The sequence below is a fragment of the Notechis scutatus genome, chromosome 1 (genome assembly GCF_049901735.1).
Source record: "Notechis scutatus isolate UNSWTSFEM ecotype Mainland chromosome 1, rNotScu1.2, whole genome shotgun sequence".
NCBI classification, from domain to species: domain Eukaryota; kingdom Metazoa; phylum Chordata; class Lepidosauria; order Squamata; family Elapidae; genus Notechis; species Notechis scutatus.
The window spans coordinates 324,454,119-324,480,937 of NC_142009.1; the positions used below are offsets into that span (position 1 = coordinate 324,454,119).

General features: G+C 44.0%; 2 protein-coding genes across 2 annotated transcripts in view; one reads left to right on the forward strand and one right to left on the reverse strand.

The window, feature by feature from the left end:
* Nucleotides 1-13,815, reverse strand: part of ELL (elongation factor for RNA polymerase II) — a 51,493-nt gene extending 37,678 nt beyond the window's left edge. Inside the window, exon 1 of the mRNA XM_087952568.1 lies at nucleotides 13,637-13,815. Coding sequence (XP_087808694.1) covers nucleotides 13,637-13,768 — 132 coding nt within the window. The 5' untranslated portion in view covers nucleotides 13,769-13,815. The remainder of the gene's footprint in view (nucleotides 1-13,636) is intronic.
* A 1,417-nt stretch (nucleotides 13,816-15,232) lies between these two features.
* MRPL34 (mitochondrial ribosomal protein L34) lies at nucleotides 15,233-26,062 on the forward strand. The gene is made up of 2 exons (XM_026670974.2): nucleotides 15,233-15,323; nucleotides 25,479-26,062. Exon 2 carries the CDS (start codon nucleotides 25,503-25,505, stop codon nucleotides 25,794-25,796), a length of 294 nt encoding a protein of 97 aa, XP_026526759.2. The 5' UTR covers nucleotides 15,233-15,323; nucleotides 25,479-25,502; the 3' UTR covers nucleotides 25,797-26,062.
* The last annotated feature ends 757 nt before the right edge of the window (nucleotides 26,063-26,819 follow it).

Sequence of the window (26,819 nt, forward strand, 5' to 3'; positions counted from 1 at the left end):
TCAAATGCTAAAATGTATGTGTTGTAACTTTCCAGAATTTAATACCCACTAAAAACCATTTTTTAAAAAATAGAAAAAGAAATTATCACGCTGTACAGCTGCAAATAAGTTCTTAAAAGTGGGGGGACCAGGCACCAATACCCCTGCAAAATTGGGTCCCAAGAGAGATGGAAATCTCCACTACCAGTGCAGGCAACTGCCAACTTCTGCTTAGACAGTGACCCTGCAGCCAGGTCATGCCATTCCAGGACTGCCAGAGAGGGCTTAAATGATGACACTCTACTCATAGGAAGGAGGCAGTGGCAAGCCACTCCTGAAAAACCTTGCCAAGAAAACAACAGGGACTAGCCCGTGCATTCCCCAGGAGTCAAAACCTGACTTAAAGGTGCGCAACAAGCGCATACATTCCATGTGCAAAAAGTGCCCCGAGTTGCAATCTAATACATTGGAGGAAATATAATACTACCCATGTTTCCCCCCAAATAAGACTGGGTCTTATATTCATTTTTTGGCTCAAAAAGACGCATTGGGTCTTATTTTCTGGTTAGGTCTCATTTTCCGGGAAACACGATACTAAAATGCATCTGTCTGGCTGACGGACTTAACTGGAGCTTATTTTGGGGGGTAATGCTTATATTACGAGCATCCTGAAAAATCATGATAGGGCTTATTTTCTGGTTAGGTCTTATTTTGGGGAAAACAGAATCTATTTATATTTATAATATCATCCCATACCTTAATTTATAACAGAATAACAGAGTGGGAAGGGACCTTGGATGTCTTCTAGCCCAACCCCCAACTTAAGCAGGAGACCCTGCACCATCCTATATATAGGAAATTTGTGAAAGGTTGGGGCTGGCCTATAACATCTCACTCTCTAGAGCAGGGGTGTCCAACCTTGGCAACTTTAAGACTTGTGGACTTCAACTCCCAGAATTCCTCAGCCAGCTTTGCTGGCTGAGGAATTCTGGGAGTTGAAGTCCAGAAGTCTTAAAGTTGCCAAGGTTGGACACCCTGCACTAGAGCTACTTTAAGAAAAGGAAGTTGCAGACAGGCTGTGTGCATTTCATAGGACAGTTCTTTAAATGTTGCACAGTAAGCAAGCTGAATAGGAGGAATATGCTGCTTTATTTGATTGGTGCTTCCCCTCCCGTACTTTTCAGAAATGAGGTCACAGAGACCCAAGAGAAGAACACAAGAACCCGAAAGACCAGAGCAATGTTCTGCGAAACTCAATGACCTGTGACCAAGAATGGTCAAACAAATACCTTTAGGAGGTGCTACAAGCAGGGCATAATAAATGCGATAAGACTTTCTGTTCCCCTCACAACTAGTATAAAGACAAAAGCACCACTTAATGCAGAGACTTTGTTCTCCGCTATCACAGCAGCCGTGGCGATGATAAAATAAAATCATTACAGAAGTGTAACCCTTCGCAAGGCAAAGATGATGAGTTCTGATGGATCATGGCAAATTTCCTTAGTCCAGCATCCGGCCACCAACCGCACATAGCAATCCTGATGGGAAGCCACACTTGCGGATGATCGGGAATGTCAAACTGATAGACAATGCAACTTATTTATGTATTAGTGAGGTAAGATCAAAGTTGGGGCAGGAATTCTGTTTCAGTTGCACCGGTTGCCAATGTTCCTGTGAGTCCAATTTAACCTGTTGCATTAACCTGTAAAATTGTATACTGTTTGGGGCCACATTATTCTGCCTGGACCTTTAGATCAGCCTTCAAAACCCATCTTGTGGGCATGCCAATAAAATCATGCTGCTTGACAAAAGTCAGGGCCTTCTTAGGAACAGCTCCACATTTGCAGAACTCTTCCAAATGAGATATTCCTGTATAAGGGCTTTCAAGATTCCTTTGCTTAGGAATGCTTATCAGGGAGCCCGTTTTGTCTAGTCTAGTGGTTTAAGGCAGTGGCCCCCAACCTTTTTTGTGCCACGGCCCGGTACCGGCATCACAAAATGATCCACGGCCCGGTACCGGCATCAGCACGCATGGCAAGGCGAGCCGAGTGACCGGGCAGCCAGCCGTCCCCCGCTTCTCCCCGCCACCTTCAACTCCTCCTTTGTATCTTTGTCGATGGGCTTCGGGACGGTCGCTCGGCTCGCCTTGCCTTGGGTGCTGAAAGAATCCTTGCGCCTTAGTTTTGTTCGAAGCCGCCCCCCCCTTCGATGAAACTAAGGCGCGAGGATTCCTTCAGGACCCAAACGCCGCTTTCCAACCGGAAAAGCTCACCGGAAGCACTTTCTCATCAAAACAAGATGGCGGCGCCCAGCAAACCGACGGCCCGGTAGAAAATGTTCCACGGACCGGTACCGGTCCGGGGCCCGGTGGTTGGGGACCCCTGGTTTAAGGCTTCAGGCTAGAAACCAGGGGATTGTGAGTTCTAGTATTGCCTTAGGTATGAAAGTTGGCTGGGTGACTTTGGGCCAATGGGCCAAGTCACCCTTGCTCAGCCTAACTGAACCATCTCACAGGGTTGTTGATGTGGGGAAAACAGGAGGAGGAGTACTACGTATGTTTGCTGCCTTGACTTACTTATAAAGTAATAAAGGTAGGATACAAATCCAATAAATAAAATGGTTTTTGTGACTGGTTAGAATTATGTACAGTACGTGCAATGTTATGAAAGGTTGCAGCTGTAAATAGGCTTTGTACGTAAGATTAGCTCAGAAGCAGGCAGTTTAGGGTTTCCTAATTTCAGGCCTCAGGCAAAAAGTCCGCTGCAAAAGATCTGTAGAGATCTTTGTTAAAGCAGATATCAGAAAGGGGGGGGGAAACGGTAGAGCAAGAAATGCAGGGTGGGGAGTGGACTCCTCCCATGTTTTTTTGGTACTGAGCCCCCTAACTTTAACTTTACTTACCTTCAAAGTACAGGTAGTCCTCAACTTACAACAGTTCACTTAGTGACTGTTTGAAGTGACAATGGCACTGAAAAGTGAGTTGTGACCATTTTTCACACTTGCGACCATTCCAGCATCCCAATGGTCACGTGATTTACATTCGGATGCTTGACAACTGACTCACACTTAGGACGGTTGCAATGCCTCGGGGTTATGTGATCAGCCTCTGCAACCATCTGAAAAGCAAAGTCAATGGGGAAGCCAGATTCATTTAACAACCGGGTTACTAACTTAACTGCAATGATTCACTTAACAACTGTGGCAGGAAAAGCTGTAAAATGGGGGCAAAACTCACTTAACAAATGTCTCACTTAGCAACATAAATGTTGGAATCAATTGTGGTCATAAGTTGAGGACTACCTGTAAATTGATATTTTGGGATTGACCATCTCCATTTGGATAAGTATTTTATAGCCACTCAAATCTCTTTATGAAAAATGTCTGCCATGACAGCCTATCACATATTCTCCAAATTCCTAAAATGGTCCTAGCTACAAAACGGAGCTTATTCATAGCTTATTTATATCAATTGCAATGCATGATTTAAATTATATTATTTATATTTAATTCATATTGTTCAAGCTTAGAGTTAAGTATGAATATATCTTTTTTTTTAACCTTTACATAACCCACCAATGTAGAATGTGGCTGGACTTCTATGGAAGCTTTTCAGTCTGCCCTGTTTTGAGAAGTATGTTGCTATTGTCCAGAGGCAGTGCCCACATCCTTGGTTGCATTTAGTTTGGAAGTAAAAACTGCCTTACCCTGGAATCTCACCCAACTGCACAACAAAACCTTTGGAAAGGTTTGCTTCGCTTGGGAGCTGTCACAGGAGGAAACCGTTTTGTTTTTTTAAAAAAAAATGATTTTCTGTTAAATACATTTCTTAGTGCTTAATAAACATCGTGTGGTCTGGATATTTAATGTGCTTAACAATACAAATTTACATTCTCAATCTCCACCCCTTTTTTCCAACCATTGGTAACATACAGTAGATTCCATGTTTGATAATATTCTACATCTTCTTTCTGTTTAATTTTCAATGTCAATCTGCACATCTCGCGGTATATCTTCATTTTTCCAGTGTTGTGCAAATATAATCCTCATTGCTGTTAAGACTTGTACTATTAAACGTACAAATTTTTTAATCATTTTTTTCTGATATTATACCTAATAAAAACAATTCAGGTTTAAAATCTACATGTTTCTCTATCATCTTTTCTACCCACCTATGTATCCTTGGCCGAGTTTTTTTTTTTTTTTTTTTTTGCTTTTGCTCAAGTCCACTACATGTGATAAAATGTGCCTGTTTTTTTGGTTACATTTCCAACATTTGCTAGACATATTAGGAAGCCATTTTGTTGATTAGGGTAAAGATGGCAGAGTAAACTAAAAACTCTCCAATTTGCACTGAAAATGAATACAGGTAGCCCTTCCGGGACCACAACTGGGACCAGAATTCTTTAAGCAACACAGTTAAGTGAATTGCACCTGGTTTTATGACATTTTTGGCCATGTTTTTAAAGCAAATCACTGGATTTGATAAGTGAATAATGCAGTCATTAAGTGAATCCTGCTTCCCCGCTGACTTTGCTTGTTGGAAGATGGCTGGAAAGGTTGCAAACTGGGATCGCATGACCCCAGAATGCCACAACTGTCATAAATATATGCTGATTGTCAAGTACCTGAATCTTAATCACCTGACCGTGAGGATGCTGCACCGGTCATAACTGTGAGGACTAGCTATCGTTTTTTTCCCCAGTGTTGTAACCTCGAACGATTGCTAAACGAATGGCTGTAAACTGAGGACTAGCTGCATGCATCTGACTGGGCCAATCTGCAAGTTGGCCTGTTCACAGGTACGTATGTGGTGATGAACTACCAGCACCTGGGATAGAGAACAAGAGGCAATGGTGAAGATCTGCTTGAGTTAGACGTCAGAATAGAGCTGGAAGGGATCTTGAAGGTCTTCTAGTCCATGGTTCAGCCCTCGCTGGCCTTGGATAGATATGGTCTGCCTCCTTCAAGAACTCCTAGATCAGGGGTGTCAAACTGGATTTCTACAAGGGCCAGATCAGCATTGTAGTTCTCCTCTGTGGGCCGGGCTGGGCGGGGAGGGATAGACAGAATGGATGCCTCCTGCAGCACCGTGCTGGGCAAAACAGGACACAGGAGGGGCTCATGCGCCCCTCCCCATGGTCCGTTTTCAGCCTCCATGGCCTCCTGCAGCACTCTGCCGGCCAAAAATGGGCTGCGGTGGGGGGGAGGCACATATCTCCCCCCCCAATTCCTCCATTTTGGCCAGCAGAGGCACCACAGGCCGGTCCTTTGCTATTTCCAGGCCGGCCCTAGACCTAGAGGAAGATGGCATTGTGGCAGGATCCTATTTTGCCTGCAAAAGGTCTGCATTTCAAAACAGTGTCAAGTAACCGGACTGAGGAAGTCTCTATGGCCAAGACCTGGGAGAACCTGTGCCAGTCAAACTAGGCAATAACACCGCAGAGATGCTAAACCTGAAAGCCACACATGGCTCCAAATCTTGAATTCAGCCCTGAGCAAAGTTGAAATAGTCAACATGACCAAAGGGAAAAAAATTAAAGTTAAATATAGGCCTGTTGAAATGTTTTTTAATTGTGCAGCCATATTATACCACTCATAGGCCAGGTCCATTCCTCAGATTGGGGGAAAAAAGTTGTCTACCTTGGTAACACCAGATTTATTTATTATTAAACTTATATGCAACCCATCTCACTACTGAAGCGAGTCAGGCATCTTACAAAAATGATTAAAAAAAGAGATAAATATGAGAACAATTAACAGTAGATAACACCAGGTTCAATTGCTGTCCGCTCCAAAGGACCAAATTTCTGCCTGTACTTAAGTGGGAGAAATCCACGTTTCAGGCGAAGATTATAGAGATTACAGAAATAAGGGGGAGAAAGTGTTTATAGAAAGTTTCCCAATTACATCCGGAAATGACCATTCTGTGTGAGAAACTTATGCTGGCATCATTATCAGACTTAGCAGAAGATAGCTTCAGATGATTCTAGGAAGATCGTCTGAAAACATTTTCCTAAAATATTATGGGCTTCTAGACCAAAAAAAAATAAAAATAAAAATCCATTCCCTGAGCATAACACCATTCCTCAAAGACTGGGACAAACTTTGTGGAACTGCCTGTTTGAGTAGCACAGTCCTGCACAGCTGGTGAGATTCAGAGGGTTCCCAGAAAAGCACAGAACGTTCCAGCATTTTCCACCTGCATATGCTGGTCAACCATTCCTACGGATTAAGAGACACCTACCATCCTTAACTGACGTATGTTCCTCCTCTATTCTGTTGTGCAACATCACAAAATAATTCCAGAGGTTTTTTTTTTTAAAAAAGCATGAACCTCAAGATTCTTAATTGGTTCCATGCAGGGTGCAGAATAGCCCTGTTGTAAACGTGATCCTTCCCTCATTTTAATTCTTTTAGAGAGCAACAGGGCAGCAAGAGCGGGGGATCACTTTGTCTTGCAACAGAAGAGGCAGATGTAACTGAGAGGCTGGGAAAACAACACAAGCAACTCATTACAATCTGTATTTCTATGTTGTTTTGTAAATATTGGTCTCCACTATCTTTGCTCCAAATACCTCATTTGTTACTATCTTCCACACATACCCAGGGAAAAGTAAACTACTAACAAAGTGTACCGCAAAGAAAGATATTGCATAATAACCTTCAGATCTGCTGCTGATCCCATAGCAACTGCACTCATTTCAGGGGAAAAAATGGCATTTTTCCCCCTGTGCATCCAGAAAAAAAGTTGAGAAACCAGCAAGTTCTGATCAAATCTACAAGATACAATCAGAGTAGTCATGTGTTTTATGATCAGCTCTATCTTATAAATTGGAATCGACTAAATGTTCCTAAAGCAGAGAATTAACTTCTCCTACTTGCTGACTTTTCATGTTTTGTATGCCTACCCACACTTTGCGGCAGCTTAAAGACTAATAAGTTTTATTGTGAAAGCAGCATTCCTGACCCAGTGGACACTGAATTATGATATAAATCCATAAAACTCCGGTGTCTTAAATCTGCCTGCCTGTCTATGGGAACTGATACACCAACCTCTCTGGAACTTTACTTGCTCCTCTGCTTCCTTTAAAGCAGGCTTGTCCAACCGCGGCCCATGGGCCGCATGCGGCCAGGTCACCTCGTAATGCGGCCCAGTGCCCACCCCAACCTTCTGGCAAGAGCCAGCGAGGAGGAGGAGGAGAGGCAGGCGCGAGGCGGGCGAGGCGAGCGCCACGCCAAGCAGCAACAGAAAAGGCGGGCGCCGCCTTTGCTGCTTCTGCCCCCGCCGCCGCCGCTGCTTCTGCCGCCGCCGCCACTTCTGCCCCGCCGCCCCCCACCCCGCCGCCACCGCCCCCCACCCCGCAAAATTTGGCCGGAAAATTAATAATTTTTAATAAATAATAATAAATAATAAAAAATAATTTATTATTTATTATATAATTTTATAATATAATTATTTTATAATAATTTATTATATGTGCGGCCCAAACCAAATTTTCATCTTCTAATGTGTCCCAGGGAAGGTGAAAGGTTGGACACCCCTGCTTTAAAGTAACAACATTCTTGGAAGGTACCTTACTCATATTTACAGGTAACCCCCTTTTAGCAATCACAATTGGGACTGGAAACTTGGTTGTTAAGCAAAGTTTGCTAAGTGAAACTGTGATCTTATTTCAGCTTTCCTTTGCTTTACAGATCCTTGCAAAAATAAAAAATGCAAAGATTTCTTGCAAAGCTATTTTTTCATCGGAGTCATAACTGTGATGAATCACCCTTTAATGATTGTCACTAAGTGAGGACAATTTGCATTATATTTATATGGCTTCCTCTCTCAAATATATGACTCTTGGTGACTAAACAATATTAAAAATGATAAATATACATGCACATATTGCAATTAATAAACCTCTGTTATTCAAATCCAAAGTGAGCTGAATTTTGGTCTGAGAAATTTCTTGACAAGGTCTGCACTCAGTTGTGTATCTAAGACTGAAGGGGGTGCACACAAGGGAAGATGCTGCAAAACTGGAAAGAGTTGTATCATTTCTCAGCTGCCCGTGAATCAGATACAAGAAATACATATGACCAGGCAGGAAATACAATTTTGAAGACTAATAACACAGAGAGATTTATCTGCAAGATAATGCTACAGGATTAGAAATAAAGAGACAAGCAAGAATTAACAGAGGTCTTATAATCCAAGGTAGCTGTTTTGAATGAAAAATGTCATCAGTCTAATCTCTGGTTAAAAGCATGAGGTAGCAAATGGAAGGATAGATCCTCCATCTCAGAACCTGTAAAATCATTGAAACAAGAGAGAAAATATGGGGCTATAGAACTACAAATAATCTATCCCCCACATTAGGACAATTCTATATTGTACAGGTGACAGATATGATTCATTCCATTCAGCATGGAAATTCATAAATCAACATTTTTTTTCTGACAAACAAAACAACTTACAACAATTTGCAAGCATGAAGATACTCTGAAAAAATGAGATTACTTTGGGCCACACCTGACCTGATACTCCTCTTCCTCTCTCTCTCCCTCACCCTCACCCTCACACACACACACAAATTACATTACATTAGCCAGCACAACACAAACATATCTGCATTTCTCCTTCTTTCTCTGTGTGCCCTGGCCTACTGCCAGTAGTCTAACCTGCTCAGGCTAGAATTAGCTCTCCTGAGTTTGAAGGAATGATCTCTAACAATCAACTGGGTTTCTGAGATTCAAAACAAGATTCAGACTTGGGATTTCCTAACTATGTTCCTTTGAATCACTGCCAGTCACTTAAATACGTGCGTCTCCAAAGAGGCACTTCCTTGCCAATCTGACTACTCATAGGATGTCACAACTACTTCAGCCGACATTCAATTACCACAGGTCTTGATGTGCGTGAGCAAGAGGAGGGGGAGAGGCACCTCAATGCAAACAGACAAATCCACCCAGCTGCTTTGTGTGTGGCAGAACTGCCTTCCCCAGAAGGTTTTCAACAGGATAGAGACCTGTCAGAGAAGACTTAAGTATAGGGTGGGGATGGACAAAAGGATGTTTCACATTCATAGGTGCCACCCTCAGCATTCTGCAAGGACGAAGTGCACAGATACATATAACATTTTTCAAATCTTTGGCCACTGAATCAAACTTCCAAGATGCTCAGGGTTAATCCTATCCACCAGGCAGCCCTTGAAAAGCATCTATTTATTATCAGAAAACTGCAAGCATGTAACCACATTCACCACGTCACGCTGGCTCCAGAGACCTTCCCCAACAAGGCCCAGGTACTTACTGCCATTTTGAATAAGCTGTCATACAATGAATCTGTAGTCGGTTTGCAAATCACAAATACATTAAATTGCTTTGTTGTGTCATTTGTACTTCGAACAAACATAATGGGTGCTTAATACTAATTGATGGCAAATTATGTTTGTAATACTGTGTGCGTTAATGTGTAGCAAGCCCACAAAGACACAGCATCATTTCTATAACACAGCAGGGACTAACAGTCAAATTCCCTTTACGTGGCAATGCAGAGAAGGTGACAAGTTCTGGGCATCTATGAAAATGGCCCATATTTGTCAGGTTGCTCTGGTCCCCACCCCCACCCCAATGGTCAGTTTCTGTGAGCTGAGAAAATCACTGAAAAGATTAGCAGATTTTAAAACTCTGTATCATGGTGTTGGAAAGGGGATTTAAGCTATAACGTCTTATGATGCTTATTGCAGGGGTCTGAATTTAAAAACAAGCTAGAAACAGCTTCCTAACAGAAGGGATGGATGATTTTTGACACGCTCTTTCTCTTTCATACATAACGTCCTATTATCTCATGCAGGAAACACAGGCCAAAGGAATTATCTGGACCTTCTATGAATGAACAGAGAATTCAATGTGTCAACTAATGTTAGGCCATAAGAAGTTTAACAAGTGTGTTTCAGAATCAAGCAGGGATCTAAAGTGGGATTTCAGAGCCGATTAATATACTTTACAATGACCAAGTAAAGCAACTTTGCACATGATATGGAGCCAGGTCCAGTTTGGGTCAACAGAAAGATGCAGTCAAATGTAGCTTGCATCAACAGAATGCACCATTCCAAATTCTTGCTGTGAAAGGACCTCTATGAATGGCCTCTTTTCGTAAAACCTGCAAGATTGTTACAATGCAGCCAAAATCCAAGTTTACATGGAACAGTTAAATTAAAAAGGACAAAGGCAATTCAGAGACGAGTCACTGCTAATAAGAACCTGCTTTGCACATAAGAGAATCCTGGTTTAATTCCTGGAAGAGGCCCCAACTTGAAAACCTAGGGAGGCTTTATCAGATAGTATGTAATACTCTATATTGAAGAATCAAAAATCAGATTTGGCCAACTCCAGTTTTCTATAAAGGTTGCACTGCTGGTAGGACTGGACCTAAATTTTACAAGATTAATTTTTGTTGCAATCATTGGAACAATGGCATTATGCAATAATTTCAGATTACAGCCCCCAAAAGATCATTCATGTCAAGAAATCCTACAGCTATAATTTATTGCCTTAATTTGGGGGTGATGATAGTGAAAGACCACACTCATTCCTGTCTTCTTCAGGAAATTATATAGTCTGCCTATTCTGCATGCTCACCCAAAGTTACACAATTATATCTGGAAAAAAAAAAAATCCCACAAGTGAGAAAGCCCTTTTTTGGAGAAAAGCATCAAGCACTCCCTCTGTTTCACATCATTCTCGCTACAACTTTTTCTGCCACTGATGAATAAAATAAGTAATTGCAGAAAGAAATCCATGCTAAGGTGATCAGTTTTCAGCTAGCAATTAGCAGGAGCCCTCTTCTTAGCTCGCCTGAGGCCCACCGGGTAACCAACATCCCACATTAAAAATAGAGAATGACACAATCCCAAACTGCCTTTACTGGAAGCTGAGGTTGCCAATGATAAACAGGTTTGCCTCTTGGCTACTGTAGCTCAAATTGGATGGAGGGAAGAACTGGAAATAAAATTGTTACATATTTTTTTAAAAACCAGGCACAATTCGTTTTGAAAATCACTACTTAAAAAAGGAGTCATTATTTTCCTTCAAAGCCATATTGCTAAAACTCTTTCCAAGAGTTCAATATAGGAGACCAAAGAGTATTTCGACACCCCCTCCAAAGGAGAGCTTCCAAAGTACAGCATTTGGCAACCCCCCAAGAAATCTAAGTCAGGATCTCCGTCATCAGAGTTCACACAACTTAATACAAGACAGTAAGCAGCAGCCGCAGCAGCAGCTACTGGCAATGAAGCAGCCCTTCCCCCAGCCAGATTCCAGTTCTCAAACTTAATAATAATAAAAAAATCCTGCATCCCTTTCAAGTGTATTCAGTACTGATGTTCTTGGTAAAACAAGGAGGGGGGGGGGGGAGGGAGGAAGCCAGTAAGTCAGAACCAAGAGTTTTCACTTTGAGACTTAGGATATGAAGGATAAGGAAGAGGGTATATAATTATCTTCCCAAAGCTGCAATATAGCTCCATTTAAGTTATGGATTAATAGCAGAATTTAGACCAAAATATAGAACTTCTATATTTTCAGACTGGAAAAAGAGGGAGAGAAAAAAAGATGGATGGCGGGGATATTTATATAACTACCAGTGGCATTATCTCAACTTCCTCTCTCGATCCAAAGATTAAAAATATGAGTTAGGCATTGCTGCATGCCATCCAAGGAAGACTTACCATATGCCAGAAAGTGTTCATGTAACTTTTTTTTAAAAAATAAAACTTTTTAGGTCCATCATCTTTCCTAAAAATATAACAGCCAAAGATTCAATGGTCCGTCACAATGTTTGCCCACTATTAGCCAATCAATCAGTTTACTGATGGAGGACCCAATTGTTCTTTTCACACTGCTAACAGCAGCAGGAAATCAGTGAAATGTTTCCCATGGCCAGGTGTCCAATGAGAAAAGAGAGCTCTTTTATTAGCTACAATCCTCACATACTCAAAAGCACTTGAGTTCACTACTATACAGGATAGGCTCTTCACACTGTAGTCCTTGACCAAGGCTTGGGCAACTCCCACCCACCCACCCAACACAGTACAATTAAGCAAGGCAAAAGGAAGCTGCCATCCTCATGGATTTCTTATTTCAATTATCTCTCTCTACACACACACACACACACACACTCATTGCTGTTGCTCATTCTCCCTTTATGCTACAGCATAAAAGTCGAGGAACCTGTTTAGGCCTTCTCATATACACCAGATAATGGAAAATAGAAACAAAATAGAACCCAGCAATTCCCTTTAAAAAGCTGCCTTCCCAAGAGCATTGTTTTTTTTTTTTAAAAAAAACTTTACTTTTTCTAACATTTAGGAATCTATTCTCTATACAATTTAGTGTACCCTAATTCACATTCTATTTTCCTTCCCAGAAATTATCAATACTGTTCTTTAAAAGCATTTTAAATCATTTTAAATAATATTTCTTTCTAAGGTATTCCAACCCAAGACTGTCTAATCAATATCTACACTTAATTTAGACATTTACTTCTCATATTTAGTTTATTCAAATCTTATTAGGTGCTTTTAGGGGGCTTTTCTTGTTGAGTGGGGTAACAAAAGGAGTGTTTAATCCATGTGCCTATCACTTCATTCCTTTAAAAATTTATGAAAAGAGCCTCTTCACTTACTTCTATGGCACATTTGGAGGTAGCAATAAGGAGATTCGTACTTTTATATGCCCTGCATCCATTTTAAGAGAGCCTTCTTGACGAGAACACAAGACTCCCCTTTCAAGAGAGCTCAATCAATTCAGAAAATTCGAATCCTATATTTTGCACTCAACATCCCTACTCCAGTTGCTTAATTTCCAATCCATGTTCAGTCCCCTAATTGACTATTAAAAAGGTATGACAGGCTGCTTTTTTGTTATTATCTTCTAAAGTAGCACTTTAGCCTTTACCTACAGAGATTTTTTTTTAAAACCAAGCTACATCTTTGATGTTAGAAAGGAGAAGCTTCCAAAGTGGGCCTTTGGAATGAAAGGCATATTTCCTTAATATACTGGATGGACAGATAAATAGATGATAGAAAAAGAGAGAGGGGGAGAGAGAGAGATTTTTCCATGTGGGAAGGGCTGGTTGCTCAATTCTTACCAGGAGCTGAAGCAAGACATCTCTCAGGATTGTATTTATTTTTTGGGAGGGGGGGGGAATTAGGGGAGGAGAGGCAGAAACGCTGGCCTTTTCACATTTCCTTACATCTAGATTTGCTAGAAACATCTTTTTTTTCCCCTAATCCAGGTCATTTGTTTTCTTTGTGTGTGTGTGTGTGTGTGAGGGAAAAGATTTCATCAACTGCATTCCACACTCCTGCGTGTCCCTATATTTGGAAGAAGGGCTCTGTCTTTAAAAGAGGACGTCGTTCTTCGAGGACTGGTTTTGAGGAGAGAAGGTCTCCCCCTCTTCCTGCTCCCTCGCCAAATTAAGGAGAAAGGGACTCCACCTTCCTTTCCTCCCCAACCCTGTGTTGGTGAAAGAAAGCCCCCCATTTTCCAGCCTAGCACTTTTCGAGCTCTCATTAAAAGGAGGCTACTCTTCTCCCCCCCCTTAACCAACTTCTCCTAATATAAGGGGGGGGGGTCGCTACCCCGCCCCCCTCGCGGCCCGAAGACCCACCTTGCGTCCCTGGTAGGCCTCGAAGGCTCGCAGGGCCGATTCAGTCAGCTTGACGTGGAAGACAGAGACTCGTGTGCCGCGGCCGAGGCGCCCGCAGGACAGCGCGTACCCCCTCTCAGCCAGCGCCGCCATCTTGGGAATCTCCGCGGCGGTGGCGGCGGAAGCCCCTGGGACACGCCCCCTCAACCATTATGGAGCAGAAACGCCCCTGTGTAACGTCATCCAGCCGCGCGGCGGCAGGCTTAAAGCTGCAAAGTACGACGGGAAGTGTAGTTTACAACTTCTCTTTGCTTGGCTTATGCTGTAGGCGCCCCCTTCTGGTAACACTTCATCATCGCTTATTGGCGGGAGCCGAAGCCACAATCTGCGCAGGGGCTACATGCCGTTAGGCATGTAGGGGGGATGTGGTCTTTTTTGTTTCTTCTAAAATGTTTCTCTATTTCACTTTTTGAAGTGTTCTAAATCAGGAGTCTCCAACCTTGGCAAGTTTAAGCCTGGAGGACTTCAACTCCCAGAATTCCCAAGCCAGCAAAGCTGGCTGGGGAATTCTGGGAGTTGAAGTCCTCCAGGCTTAAAAGCTGCTAAGGTTGGAGACCCTTGTTCTAAATTTTAAGGTAAGACTTTTTTTTTTTACGGTGTGCGGTGGTGGCTCTAGGAAATGTTGATTTTATAGATTCCAAATATGTACAGGTCTTTTATGCAGAAAATCTCCTAAAAGAATTTGGTGCCCCTTCCTTAAAAGTAGGCAATGACGTTAGTTTTAGTGTTCGCGCCATTAGATGAATGAAATAAATGTCTGTGCAAGACGTTAAGGGCTACCGCTGTAGAAGAAAGGGGGGAAAATGGTGATGAGATCAACTAAGCCTCTTTTTGCTTCCCCTCGGACAAGCTATAAGACTTAAATCAAAATGGTTCACAAACATATTCGTGTGTAATATGAAATGAGGTGGGTATATGCAATGCACATAAAATTTTCAAAGATTCGCAGATCGGTGCTGATGATTAATAAATTGTCATAGGGAGCATTGTTATGATTGCATTCATTTTTATGCAAATGATCATATTCAACATTTGAAACCGACGATCAAATACTGCACAGAGACGCATTTGAGCCAAGTAAACTGGAGAATACAATTTGAAGTTTGTGTTGATCGAGTGTTAATAACCCTTCGGTTGATAGGAAAGCCTTAAATACTTACATATACAACCTTTACTTTATCCTATTGCAATGTACCAAGAACTACCGTGTATTTCTATAGAGAGCGGTTATAAACCACCAACATTCCCACGCAAAGAATTCTGGGGAGCGCCTCCCCTCTTCGCTTGTTTCTAGACAGAGGGGCGTGGTGATAGCGAAGACACGCCATTGGTGAAATGCGCCTACAAGAAGGCGTGGCTATTCAAATTAACCTTGATATCAGACAGCTGAGCCGTCAACGGTTTGGCCCACCGGAGTTAGGGCTGCTAAAATAGGAACTGTCACTAGGTGGCAGCAGTCGCCCTAGCATAGAGGGTGAGGCTGCTTTACCGCTCTTCTTCGCATCTATGAGCTAAGAGAGCTTTGTCCGGCAAGGGAAAACAGACATGATCCGGAAGATATCGCTGCGAATCACCGCCCCTTCCGCTTAACCTTTCCGTTTGTCTCCTTAGCACGAACTGCAAGGACTTCAGTTTCGAGGAAGAGCAAGTATGGGCGAATGTTCGGGTCGGAGCTGGGAGGGGAGGGGAGGTATGAAAGCGGAGGAGGAAGGCAGCGGACTCGTTGTCTCATGCGAGCGGAAACCGGCCGTTGTAGACTGGGGATGGACCCGTGCTTAGCCGCCCCCACCCCAAAGGTGCTTTCTTTCAAAAAGTAACTGGACTTTCTTTGGGTTTTTTTTCCCTTGAAGACGTTTCGCTTCTCATTCAAGAAGCTTCCTCAGTTCTGAGTCAGAGCTCCTTCAGTTCTGAGCCAGAACTGAAGAAGCTGCTTGGATGAGAAGCGAAACGTCTTCAAGAGAAAAACAAAAACAAAGAAAATCCAGTTGCCCTTTGAAAAAGCACCTTTGGACAACCGTAACCTGGATGACTGAGAATCACCATAGACCTTATTACATTGTTACCTCATACAGAGAGTGGTAAGGACAGCTGAGAAGATTATAGGAAGCTCGCTTCCCGTCATTCAGGATACTGCTTATAAGCACTATGTGCTTAGAGCTCGAAGCATTGTTAGAGACCCCGCACACCCACTTCAAGGATTGTTTCTGTTGCTTCCCTCTGGGAAGAGGTTTTGAAGCATTGCTAGCAGGACTACCACATTCTGTAACAGCTTTCTTCTAGGCCATCCGTCTGGTAAACTTGCAAGATTCATTTTTCTTGCCATGTACATGTATACAACTGAACTAGACTGTGTTGTTTCTCTGTACAGTATAATATTTGTGGTGATATGCATAATTTTGTACTTTGTCATGTTTATGTAGTTTATATTGGGGGAGGTGACCCTTTGAGAGCTGAATGCAATGAAATTTCATTTTAAAGTATGCTGATTAGTGTACGTTCAAAGTTCAAAGTGACAATAAGGTAATAACTTTAAGTCTACTTAGTCTAGATCTGGGGCCTCCAAACTTGACGTGCTGAAGACTCATGGACTTCAACTCCCAGAGTTTCCCAGCCAGCATTTAACTTGACAAGGTCCAGAAACACAAGTAGTCTAGATCAGTGGTCGCCAACCAGTGGGCTGTGAGAAAATTTTGGTGGGCTGCAGAGAAATCTCACCCCCCAAAGCAATTAATCCAGACTGCGCAGAAACACAAGGCTGCGCCACCCGCATGGCCCGCGGGAACCCTCCCAGCCCACTCACTCCTTACCCGGTAAACTTGCCTTCTAAATTTCTATTTTTCCTTTTTCTGACCATCAGCTGTTCTGTGCGGGGAGATTTAGATTAGCTAAGAAGCAGGAAATGGTTGGATTTTTTTGCTTTCTAGCTAGCATTTAGATCTTTGGCTCTGCTTTTAAGTACAGCCAAACATCCCTTAGGACTGAAGGTTTGTTTGCAAGCAAATTAAGTGCAGACTCATGGCAAGCAAATTTGAGAGACTGAGCTAGCCAATGACAGATAGATAGATCAATGAATGATTCTGCGAGCAATTCAATGTGCCTGCTCTGCCTGATTTTGGGTAAAAGTTGCTCTTTTTTTAAAATAAAAAATTCAATATTTACATGCATGGTGTATTGTGAGTTAATTTTGTGAGTTTGCTTGCTAGCAAATTTTATGAGTTTACTTGCAAGCAAATTTTATGTGACACACTGAGCTAGCCAATGGGCAGATAGATTTCTGAATGAATCTGTGATTCTGTGAGCAACTCAATCTGCCTGCCTGCTTTGCCCGATTTTGGGTAAAAGTTGCTCTTTTTTTAAAATAAAAATTTCAATATTTACATGCATGGTGTGTTGTGAGTTAATTTTATGAGTTTGCTTGCAAGCAAATTTTATGTGATAGACTGAGCTAGTGGCAGATAGATCTCTGATTGAATCTGTGGTTCTATGAACAACTCAATCTGCTTTCCTGCTTTGCCTGATTTTGGATAAAATTTGCTCTTTTTTAATAAAAAATCCAATATTTATATAAATATTTATAATATTTACATACAAGCCATGCCCAGCCAGTCACATGACCACCAAGCCACACCCACAAATTAGGCTACACCCACAGAACCAGTTAGTGATCCCTGGGATCTAAAATTATGAGTTTGGTGGTCCCTGAGGTCCAAAAGGTTGGCGACCCCTGGTCTAGATAACATAAGAAGCCTTCTGAACATGTACAGGGACTGCTGCTCTTTTGGTAGCCTTTGTGAAAGTACACTATTGCTTTTCGCTAATAGGTTATCAGAGTTACTGTTCTGAAGAAGGTGGGATGAGGGTGGGATAGGTTATGCTTCAACGTTTCTCCATTCGGAGAACGTTTACTTCTGAGCCTCTACAGCAGGGGGTCTTCAAACTTGACAGCTTTAAGACTTGTGGACTTCAACTCCCAGAATTCCTCCTCCAGTCATGTTAGCTCAGGAATTCTGGGAGTTGAAGTCCACAAGTCTTAAACTTGCCAAGTTTGAAGACCCTTGCTCTACAGAAAGCCCCCAGTGAATCCAGACCATTAAGTTTGCAAGACAAAGGTAAATTGCCTCGTCTTCCTCTCTTGTCTCTCCAGAGAACTACTAAGAAATTCTTCCTTTTAATAGTTCAGTTTATGGTTTATTGATTAGTCCAATACCGTATCAAATCAAATAAGGGAAAATAATGCAGCATTTTGATATATGAAAAATATTAACATAATCAGATAAGACAACCCCAATCTGATCTAGATAGGAAGTTCTCAGTTGAATGGCTTTAGCTGTACAGGGGGCAGTTTGATTGGTGCCGTGGCCTAGAGGCGGAGCTCTCACTTCACAATAAGTTCAATCCTAGGTAGAGGCAGATATTTCTCTTCCTGGGCACACTGAGAATATATCTGCTGAAAATACTCCGCATTGGTGACAGGTAGGGCATCCAGCCAGTAAACATTCTCATTCAATTGCCCAGATTCCACCCTGCAAGGGATTATGGAGTTGTTAAAAGAGGATGATAAAGATGGCAGTCCTTTTTACTGTTCGTGTATAGCAGGGGTCCCCAAACTTGGCAACTTTAAGACTTGTGGACTTCAACTCCCATAGCATAGCTGGCTGAGGAATTCTGGGAGCTGAGGTCCACAAGTCTTAAAGTTGCCAAGTTTGGAGACCTCTGATGTATAGTATAGTATCTTGGATGAAATAAAATAGTTTATTGATGGGGTCCTAATAGGTTATCAGTTAGCAACTTTAAATGCTGTGTGTGTTCTGGCTGAAGCATGAAAGCGGCAGTCAAAGAATATCAGTAATGCCCTCTATTTGTATTGTGTCACATGCAAACAGTCACTAAATGAACTATTGTAAGTCAAGGACTACCTGTACATTACAATCATGGTTAATGGTAGGAACAAAATAATCTCAATTTAAGCAGGGGTGGAATTCAATTTTTTTAACAACCGGTTCTGTGGGTGTGGCTTAGTTGGTGGGCGTGGCTTGGTGGTCATGTTATTGGCTGGGCATGGCCAACTCAATATCACTCACATCGAGGCACGCATCTCCTCGCCTGGCTTCTCATGACTGTGGGGATGGTGCAACAGTCGTAAGTGTGAAAAATGGTCACAAGTCACTTTTTTCAGTGCCATTATAACTTTGAATGGTCACTCCACACAAGCAAAGTACCAGCAAAGGAGGGGGGAAAAACTCAAGAGAAGTTCCTGAGACAGGAAGTCTAGTCCTGCCAAGAACGTAATAAGGGTTAACAGAGAGGCAGTTTTTGTAAGCAACACCAGAATGTTTCCTTCCTGCCTTCCTTACAGGATTAGGCCAGTAATTTCTTGTAACAACCGGTTCTCTGAACTGCTTAGAATGTTAACAACCGGTTCTAGCAAATAGGTGCGAACTGGTAGAATCCCACCCCTAAATTTAAGGTAATAAAGTCTTGCCTGATTTCCTACCTTTCTAAATGCAGGCAACAGGAACTCCCTTCTCGGGAAGGGTGCCACGACTGAGCAAACCCTGCTTGAGTAATCACCAGTTTGTTGTATGGTAAGTAGACTTGAAATTGGCTCTCAGAAAAGTAACCCAAATTCTGTAGGTGGCTTTACAGGTAGGCAGTCAATTGTCAAGAAAGGATTAGTGTGATCCTTTCTTCATCAATTTATATTATTAGTGAAATGCTGTCAAGTTGTGTACTTCTGTGATCATGTGGACAAAGGCTCACCGTTGTTGATCACTATTTTATAACTCATAGTTCTTCCAAAGGCATCCCAGTAAACCCTTTGTTCTCCTCCATGCTGCATCGAGAGCCCAGGATGGGTTGACTCCTTCCTATGACGTCATTTAGCTGAGTCTGCACTAAGATATAAAAGCCAGCCCCCGGAAGAGACCCCAGCTTTTGACTCAGCTCCTTTCAGTCAGTAGCTGTGTCTCTGAAAGCTTCTGTTAGATAACACTCGTCAGCGATCTTCAGTACCGTTTTTCCTCGCTTCAGCAGCTCCCAGGATCTGGGCAGCTGCTCTTCCAGGAGAGCAGGGCTCTCTCTCTCTCCTGCAACGTTGGGAGCAGCGTTGCCAGAGCGCTGTGCAGGCAAGTTGGGCAGCGTCTGTAGACCTCCCCCACGCCTGCGGTTTGAGCGGTCGTAAAAAGCGATTGGCAAACCGATAACAGCTTCAGCCAGCTGAGGTTCTGTAGATAGCACTCACTAGCGATCTTCAGTACCTTTTTTCCTCGCTTCAGCAGCTCTCAGGATCTGGGCAGCTGCTCTTCCAGGAGAGCAGGGCTCTCTCTCTCTCTCTCTCCTGCAACATTGGGAGCAGCGTTGCCAGAGCGCTGTTCAGGCAAGTTGGGCAGCGTCTGTAGACCTCCCCCACGCCTGCGGTTTGAGCGGTCGTAAAAAACGATCAGCAAACCGATACCAGCGTCAGCCAGCTGATCGTATGGCCAGCGGCTGCCCTTTCCTTTGCTGACTTCACTCAGGGCTCTTTATAGCCTAAGGAGAGGTTCTTCGATCTCGGACCCTGTTTCCCATAGTCAGTGGCCATCTTGGATTGAAGCCTTCCACCACGAGGTGAGCGGCCATTTTGTAACCCGGGGCCAATTTATACCCTAAGGGCTTAATACAAAAATTTTTACAAACAGTTTCTTTCCATCGTAAGAGCCTTTATTCTTCAAATGGAGCAAGATAAGGCTCAGGAAGAGTCCCCCCCCAGTGGAACAGTCTCTTAAACCCAATAAGAGAAAAAGTCGTAGGCAACACACCCAATCAGTCCAGAGGGAGGTGGCTGCTAAAATGAGAGCTAAGGCTCTAGCCCCTAAGAAGGCAACTCAGGCTGAGTTGAGGGCAGAAAAGCGCAGACATGCAGCCCTGGAGAGGCAGTTCAACAGAACTATTCAACAGAAGGGAGTGCAACTACAGCATGTTTCAGGTGATACCCGTGGGCCCTAGCCAAGCCCTCCCAGGGGAGGAGAAGTTATCTATGAGCCTGTCTCCTGAGGCCTTTGCAGAACAATATGATCCTCAGGATCTAAGCAGATCTGGGCCTTACTTCCAACAGGCTTCTGGGCCCTATGCTCCTCCCCCTCCCTCCAGGCCTTGAACCTCTTCTCAATCTAGGCCTGAAGTCACCTTCACTCCTTCGGCCTCTACCTTTGAGCATAGATGAGGGGATATCCAAGATGTTGTCTCATTGGCCATTAGGCAGGGATTGGCTGAAGGCTTCAAGCAAATCCTTCGACCTCTGGAAAGGGTTCAGGCCCTTCTCCCTTCTCAATCTATAAGTTCCTTGCCTCATCACCCTGATTTACACAGGCCCCAGGACCTCAGGGTCCATTCTTCTCTACCAGAATGGGAGGAGGCTGATGAGGAGGGAAGGGCTTCACCATCTGAACACAGTTACTCCTCGTTCAGAACGTGAAGAGGGCGAGACCTTTGACCAAAATCTTTCAGAGGGAGAGGACTCTCGCCCAGAGCAGACATCCTCTGAATTGGTCTTCAATCCTTCTCTCTCAGCAAGGCCTTGGTCACTGCCAAACTGTCGCCAGAGGAAGTGGCTCCCGAGCCACAAGGAATTCCTTCTAGCCAGGGAGACTCGCTCTTCTCCAAGCCTGTAGTGCAGGCAGGGGTTTTGCCTTCTCCCACTTTGTTCCTGGACATGGTCAAGGAACAGTGTGCTGCAGGTCCTCACCCAACTTCTCTGGATAAGCGTTTCTACAACATCAGCGCAACCCTGGACAATACCCTGGCAGTGCCTTCTGTTGACATTCCGGTTCTGGCCTCGGTCTCATCTACTGACACTCTCACGTGGTCATCCATACGGTGGCTGCCAGATTAGATTGCCTTCATCTGACCTTCGGTCTCACCAAGGCCTTAATAAGATTACCGCAGCGGCGGAATTCACTGCAGATGCCACTCTCAATTCCGCCAAATTTGCATCTAGGGCCATGGCATCTTCAGTAGCAGCAAGAAGACTGTTATGGCTCAGAAATTGGCAGGCGGAGTCACACCATAAATGGAAGCTGGCTTCAGTTCCATTCACAAGCGATAAGTTTTTTGGCGATGCTCTGGAACCTTATCTCATCGAAACCAGAGATAAACGTAAAATTCTCTCTTCCTCTGGGAAGAGAGCCGACTATCGCCCAGCTCCTTATACTGGTAAACAGCCCTTTCAGGAGGGTGGGGGTCGTTCCTTCCGTCGCTCTACGTAATCCCTCATTCTCCCCACCCATCGGAGGTCACCTAGCCTTCTTTGCCTCCAAATGGGAGGAGTCACGGCGGATGCCTGCGTGCTCAGCACTATTAGGTCAGGATTACAATTGGACTTCCTAATGCCACCCCCCAAAATTTTTTTGATCTGTCCTGTCTCTCGGGACATTTCAAGGCAAGCTCTCATAAATCAGGCCATTCAACACCTTGTTGAAATCAGAGCTATTCAACCTGTTTCCCCCTCTCAACGGGGACGTGGGCTTACTCTCGCCTTTTCATCGTTCCCAAAGCCTCAGGGGGGGTAGCGAACCATCCTGGATCTAAAATTTCTCAACCAATTTGTAAAATACAGGCAATTTAAAATGCAGACTCTGCATTCTATTTTAGAGAGCGTTCGGGAGGGCGATCTCCTCTCTTCCATTGATCTCATGGAGGCTTCCTCCACATCCCCACTTGGCCTCATCATCGCCAGTTTCTCCGTTTCTGTTATCAGAATACCCATTACCAGTATCGAGCACTTCCCTTCGGCCTCTCATCGGCTTCAAGGGTCTTCACGAAGGTTCTGGCAGCATTGATGGCATCTCTGCTTTCTGTTCCAGTGAGGATCCAATGCTACTTGGACAACATTTTGATTCTGTCCTCCTCCATCCATGCAGCCCATCGGGATCTGCAAATTACCCTGTCATATCTCCAGAGCCATGGATTTTTCCACTCCAATGGTTCCTGCTTCCCTACCAACGGGCAGGAACCAGCCACTCATCCATCAAGGTCCCGCTCCCTCCACAAGTCCGGAGATCTCTCAATTGGTGGTGTTCCCCGTTAATCTGGAAGGGACTCCTTTCAGGGTCTCAGGCAGGCTAGTGATAACCATTGATACCAGCCTCCTGGGTTGGGGTTCCCATATGCAGGGCCAGATAGCTCAGGACCTTGGTCCAGATAGCTCAGGACCTTGGTCGAGGTCAGAGCAGGCCCTTCCCATAAATTGGCTAGAGCTCAGAGCCATTTTTCTAGCTCTCAAGCATTTCAGGCACTCAGTGACTGGCTCTCATGTTCTAGTCCTTATGGAAAACATGGCCGCCATGGCTCATGTCAACCGGCAAGGGAGGACGAGGTCCAGAGCCCTCATGGGAGAGGCCCTATGGTTGGGGTTATGGGCAGAGAAACACCTGTTGTCGATCTCGGCAGACCACTTCTCCGGGATCAACAACTCCCAGGCCGACTGGCTCAGCAGGAGCCTAGTCGACCAGGCAGAATGGTCCATTCCTCCGTCTTTATTCAGATCCTTTCCCTCAGATTTGGAATGCTGGAGGTGGATCTCTTCTCCACTCCTTAAATCGCCCAGGTTACCAGATTCTTCACCAGGTTTCCTTGCCAGGGAGCGGAGGGGACCAATGCCCTTCAGTGCAGATGGCCCAAAAGTCTCCTCTATGCCTTTTCCCCGCTCCCCATCATTCCAGCAATAATTCGGAAGATGTTGGAGGAACGAGCGGAGCTCCTCCTCCTGGCATCCTATTGGCCAAGGACGCCCTGGTTTGTGGACCTGGTCAACCTATCAGTGGCTTCTCCCCTTGGAGGATCCCAGCCCATCTAATCTCCCTTCATCAGGGGATTCTGCTCCACCCGGAGCCCCAGTGGCTCAAGCTAACCATGTGGCACTTGAGCGGCAGCGGCTAGAGGTGGCTGATCTTCCTGAAAGGGTCATCATCACTATCCTGGCATCTCGCAAACCTTCCACAAGGCGCATCTATGATGCCACCTGGAAGGCCCTTTCCCGATGGTGCCTTAGGGAGGGTCTCTCTCTCCTGCTTTAGCCCAGTTGGCAGAAGTTCTTAGATTCCTTCAGCATGATCTGGAGAAAGGTTTGGCCCCCAAAACCTTACGCAGGCAGGTTGAGGCCCTCTCCTCGGTTCTTTCATGGGGTTCGCTTCCTTCCTTATCCCATCACCCTTCAGTCAGGAGGTTTTTGAAAGGGGCTTCCAACCTGCACCCACCGGTGGTTCACAGGTATCCTTTCTGGGATCTTCATGTGGTCCTTAATGCCCTTACAAAGCCCCCCTTTGAACCCCTTAGAACATTGTCTCTCCATTTCCTGTCTCTGAAGGTAGTGTTCCCCGTTTCCATCACTTCAGCCAGGCGGGTATCCGACCTTGCTGCTCTTTCCATCAGACAGGACCTTTGTTCCTTTCATGATGATAGGGTTGTCCTCAGTCTGGACCTCTCATTTATTCCAAGGGTTAACACCTGTTCCACAGGTCCCAGGACATTGTTTCCTGGCTTCTGCCCCCTCCCACACCATGACTTAGAGCAGCAGTGGCACACACTAGACATAGGTAGGGCTCTTAGAATATCCATTAAGCGCACTTCCTCCTTCAGGAAGTCGGAAGCCATTTTGTTTCCTTTTCCCTTCTCACTTGGGGCACAAGGCCTCTTCTCCTACTATTAGCAGGTGGGTCAGATCTTGCATTGAGCAGGCCTACAAAGCTGTGGCCCTTCCGGTTCCTCGAGGTCTGACAGTGCACTCTACCAGAAACGCGGCCACTTCGGCTGCCTGGGCAACCCAAGCACCCTTGGAGGAGATCTGTCGTGCGGCCACATGGACATCTCCATCTCCTTTCATCAGATACTACCATCTGGATGTCTTTGCCTCAGCAACTGCAACTTCAGCAGACAGGTGCTTCAACGAGTGGTTTAATAGTTGGTGTGATGAGCCGGACGAGGACCCGCCCGTGGACATGCAAGCTTTGGTATGTCCCATCCTGGGCTCTCAATGCAGCGTGGTGGAGAATGGGCATTGGTAGAAGTTACCCTGAACTCCCTTTCTATCTATGCTGCGAGAGAGCCCAGCCCCTCCCTTGATTCGTCCGGAGAGGGTAAGTCATATTTCTGTATTCATTTGTGCTTTCAGAGACACCTTTCAGTCTGTCAAGTATCTTCGCCAAAGCTGGGGTCTCTTCCGGGGGCTGGCTTTTATATCTTAGTGCAGACTCAGCTAAATGACGTCATAGGAAAGAGTCAACCCATCCTGGGCTCTCTCGCAGCATAGATAGAAAGGGCGTTCAGGGTAACTTCTACCAACGCCCATTCCTATCCATGCTTAACCCAAGGTATCCCCTTCTATGTTTTTTTTTTTAATTCTTGTACTGTCAATTAGTTGAGAGTTTGCAGGATGGACACAGGAGGAGGAGGAGGGTATTAAAGGAGATGCCAGGACACAAACAAACAGCATCACGTTTATTTAAATTGACCCCATTAATTACTTACAACTTCAGGGTCACACATCCATAACTGACAATGGGGTTGATTTCATGGGCAAGTTTTATAGCCCCCTCTTTCCCTCTTCATTCTCAGAGTTACTTACTTTAGGCATCAGCAAAGGATGGTTAGGATAAGAAAATCCTTGTGCAATAACACAAGCAAACATACTCTCAACCTTGTAAGGCTGTCAAGCAAGAGAGGAATTTTTAATACCGTTCAGAACGTAAGAGGAAAAGCAGAATAAAAAAAAAAACAGATCTTTACAATATTTTTTTATTATTTTGATTTCTCCCTTTCTCTTTCCCAGATTTCTCCTGTTGGTGCACGGAGTATGACCTCTCTCTTTTGGCAGCGTGGAATCTCATCTGCTGTTTCCACCCCATGGCGACAGATTATTAACTCCTTTCGGTCAGCAGAGTCTGTCAATGCTTTCCAAAGCATTCCTAGGCCGGTTGTGCCCTGGAACTACCAGCAGATTCGTCCAAGAAGCCGAGGCAATGAGTATCAGCCATCAAATATCAAGCGAAAGCACAAACATGGATGGATTAGACGTATCCGCACAGCCAATGGGATCGAAGTGATCCTTCGAAGGATGCTGAAAGGCAGAAAATCTCTGTCTCATTAAAATTGTCTCTAGTGAGACCCTTTCAAACAAAGTTGGAAGCTTGACACATTAGTTCTTTTTCTTGTTAGAAAATGCTACAATATGGTACGCAGTTCTACAAGGCATCCTTTACACACAGGGGTGATTATAATGGTCCCTATTTGGATTGTGAATCTAAAATATCTCCAAGAAGGAATAAACCTGTTTCAAACTTCAAAATAAATGTGTCCTTTTGTTTTAAAAAATGAGTAAGATGAAAATATTAAACTTGCTATTTTTCTGGAAAACTTTGTGCTCCTTTTATCTTGTAATTGGGGTTTTTTTGTCTAGATTTAGATCTTAGTTGTCATGGAAAATTCAGAAGTTTACAGTACAATATGGAGAATTATGTTTCTTGGAATGATGTTTTGCATAGCTGTTTTGCAAGAAAGAGGAACCTTGAACAATGGGAAAACAAAGATTTTTATAGAAATTGAAGGCTGCAAAGTTGGAAATGCTAAGGATCAGTTTGGGGTAGTAGGCAGGTCCTTGTCTATGTACCTAGATTGTTAGATAAAGTGATCTTTTCAGGAGACCAGCAGAGATGGACAAGATCCTTGTTAAGAAGATGTAATGTTGAGATAATCAGGCTGAGTGAGGACAGAATGTTAAGGAATTTCTCGCCTTACTACATAGGTTGCAATTCCCTTATTAAGGCTGTCCTTGGGGGATACTTGTGAGCAAGCTTTTATTGTTTGGTGGGATTACAGGGGACAGGAAAGATCAATTTGGGTCTGAGTGGATTAGGCAAAGAGAAATGGAGTTGGACCTAGTTTTGTTTAAAAGGGAGAAAGTGCAGCCTCCATTTAGTTTTGTTAGATTTATTTTTTCCATTTACATAGTTGTTTTTTTGTAAAAATAGTCAAAGTGATCCATTTAAAAATAATAAGCAATTTTGAGAGGCAATTACAGTTGAGATGTAACTGTCTTCCTTACATAGCAGATGCTTTCCTCATTTGATGGTAACAGATAACAGATAATCAGAGTTGGAAGGAACCTGGTAGG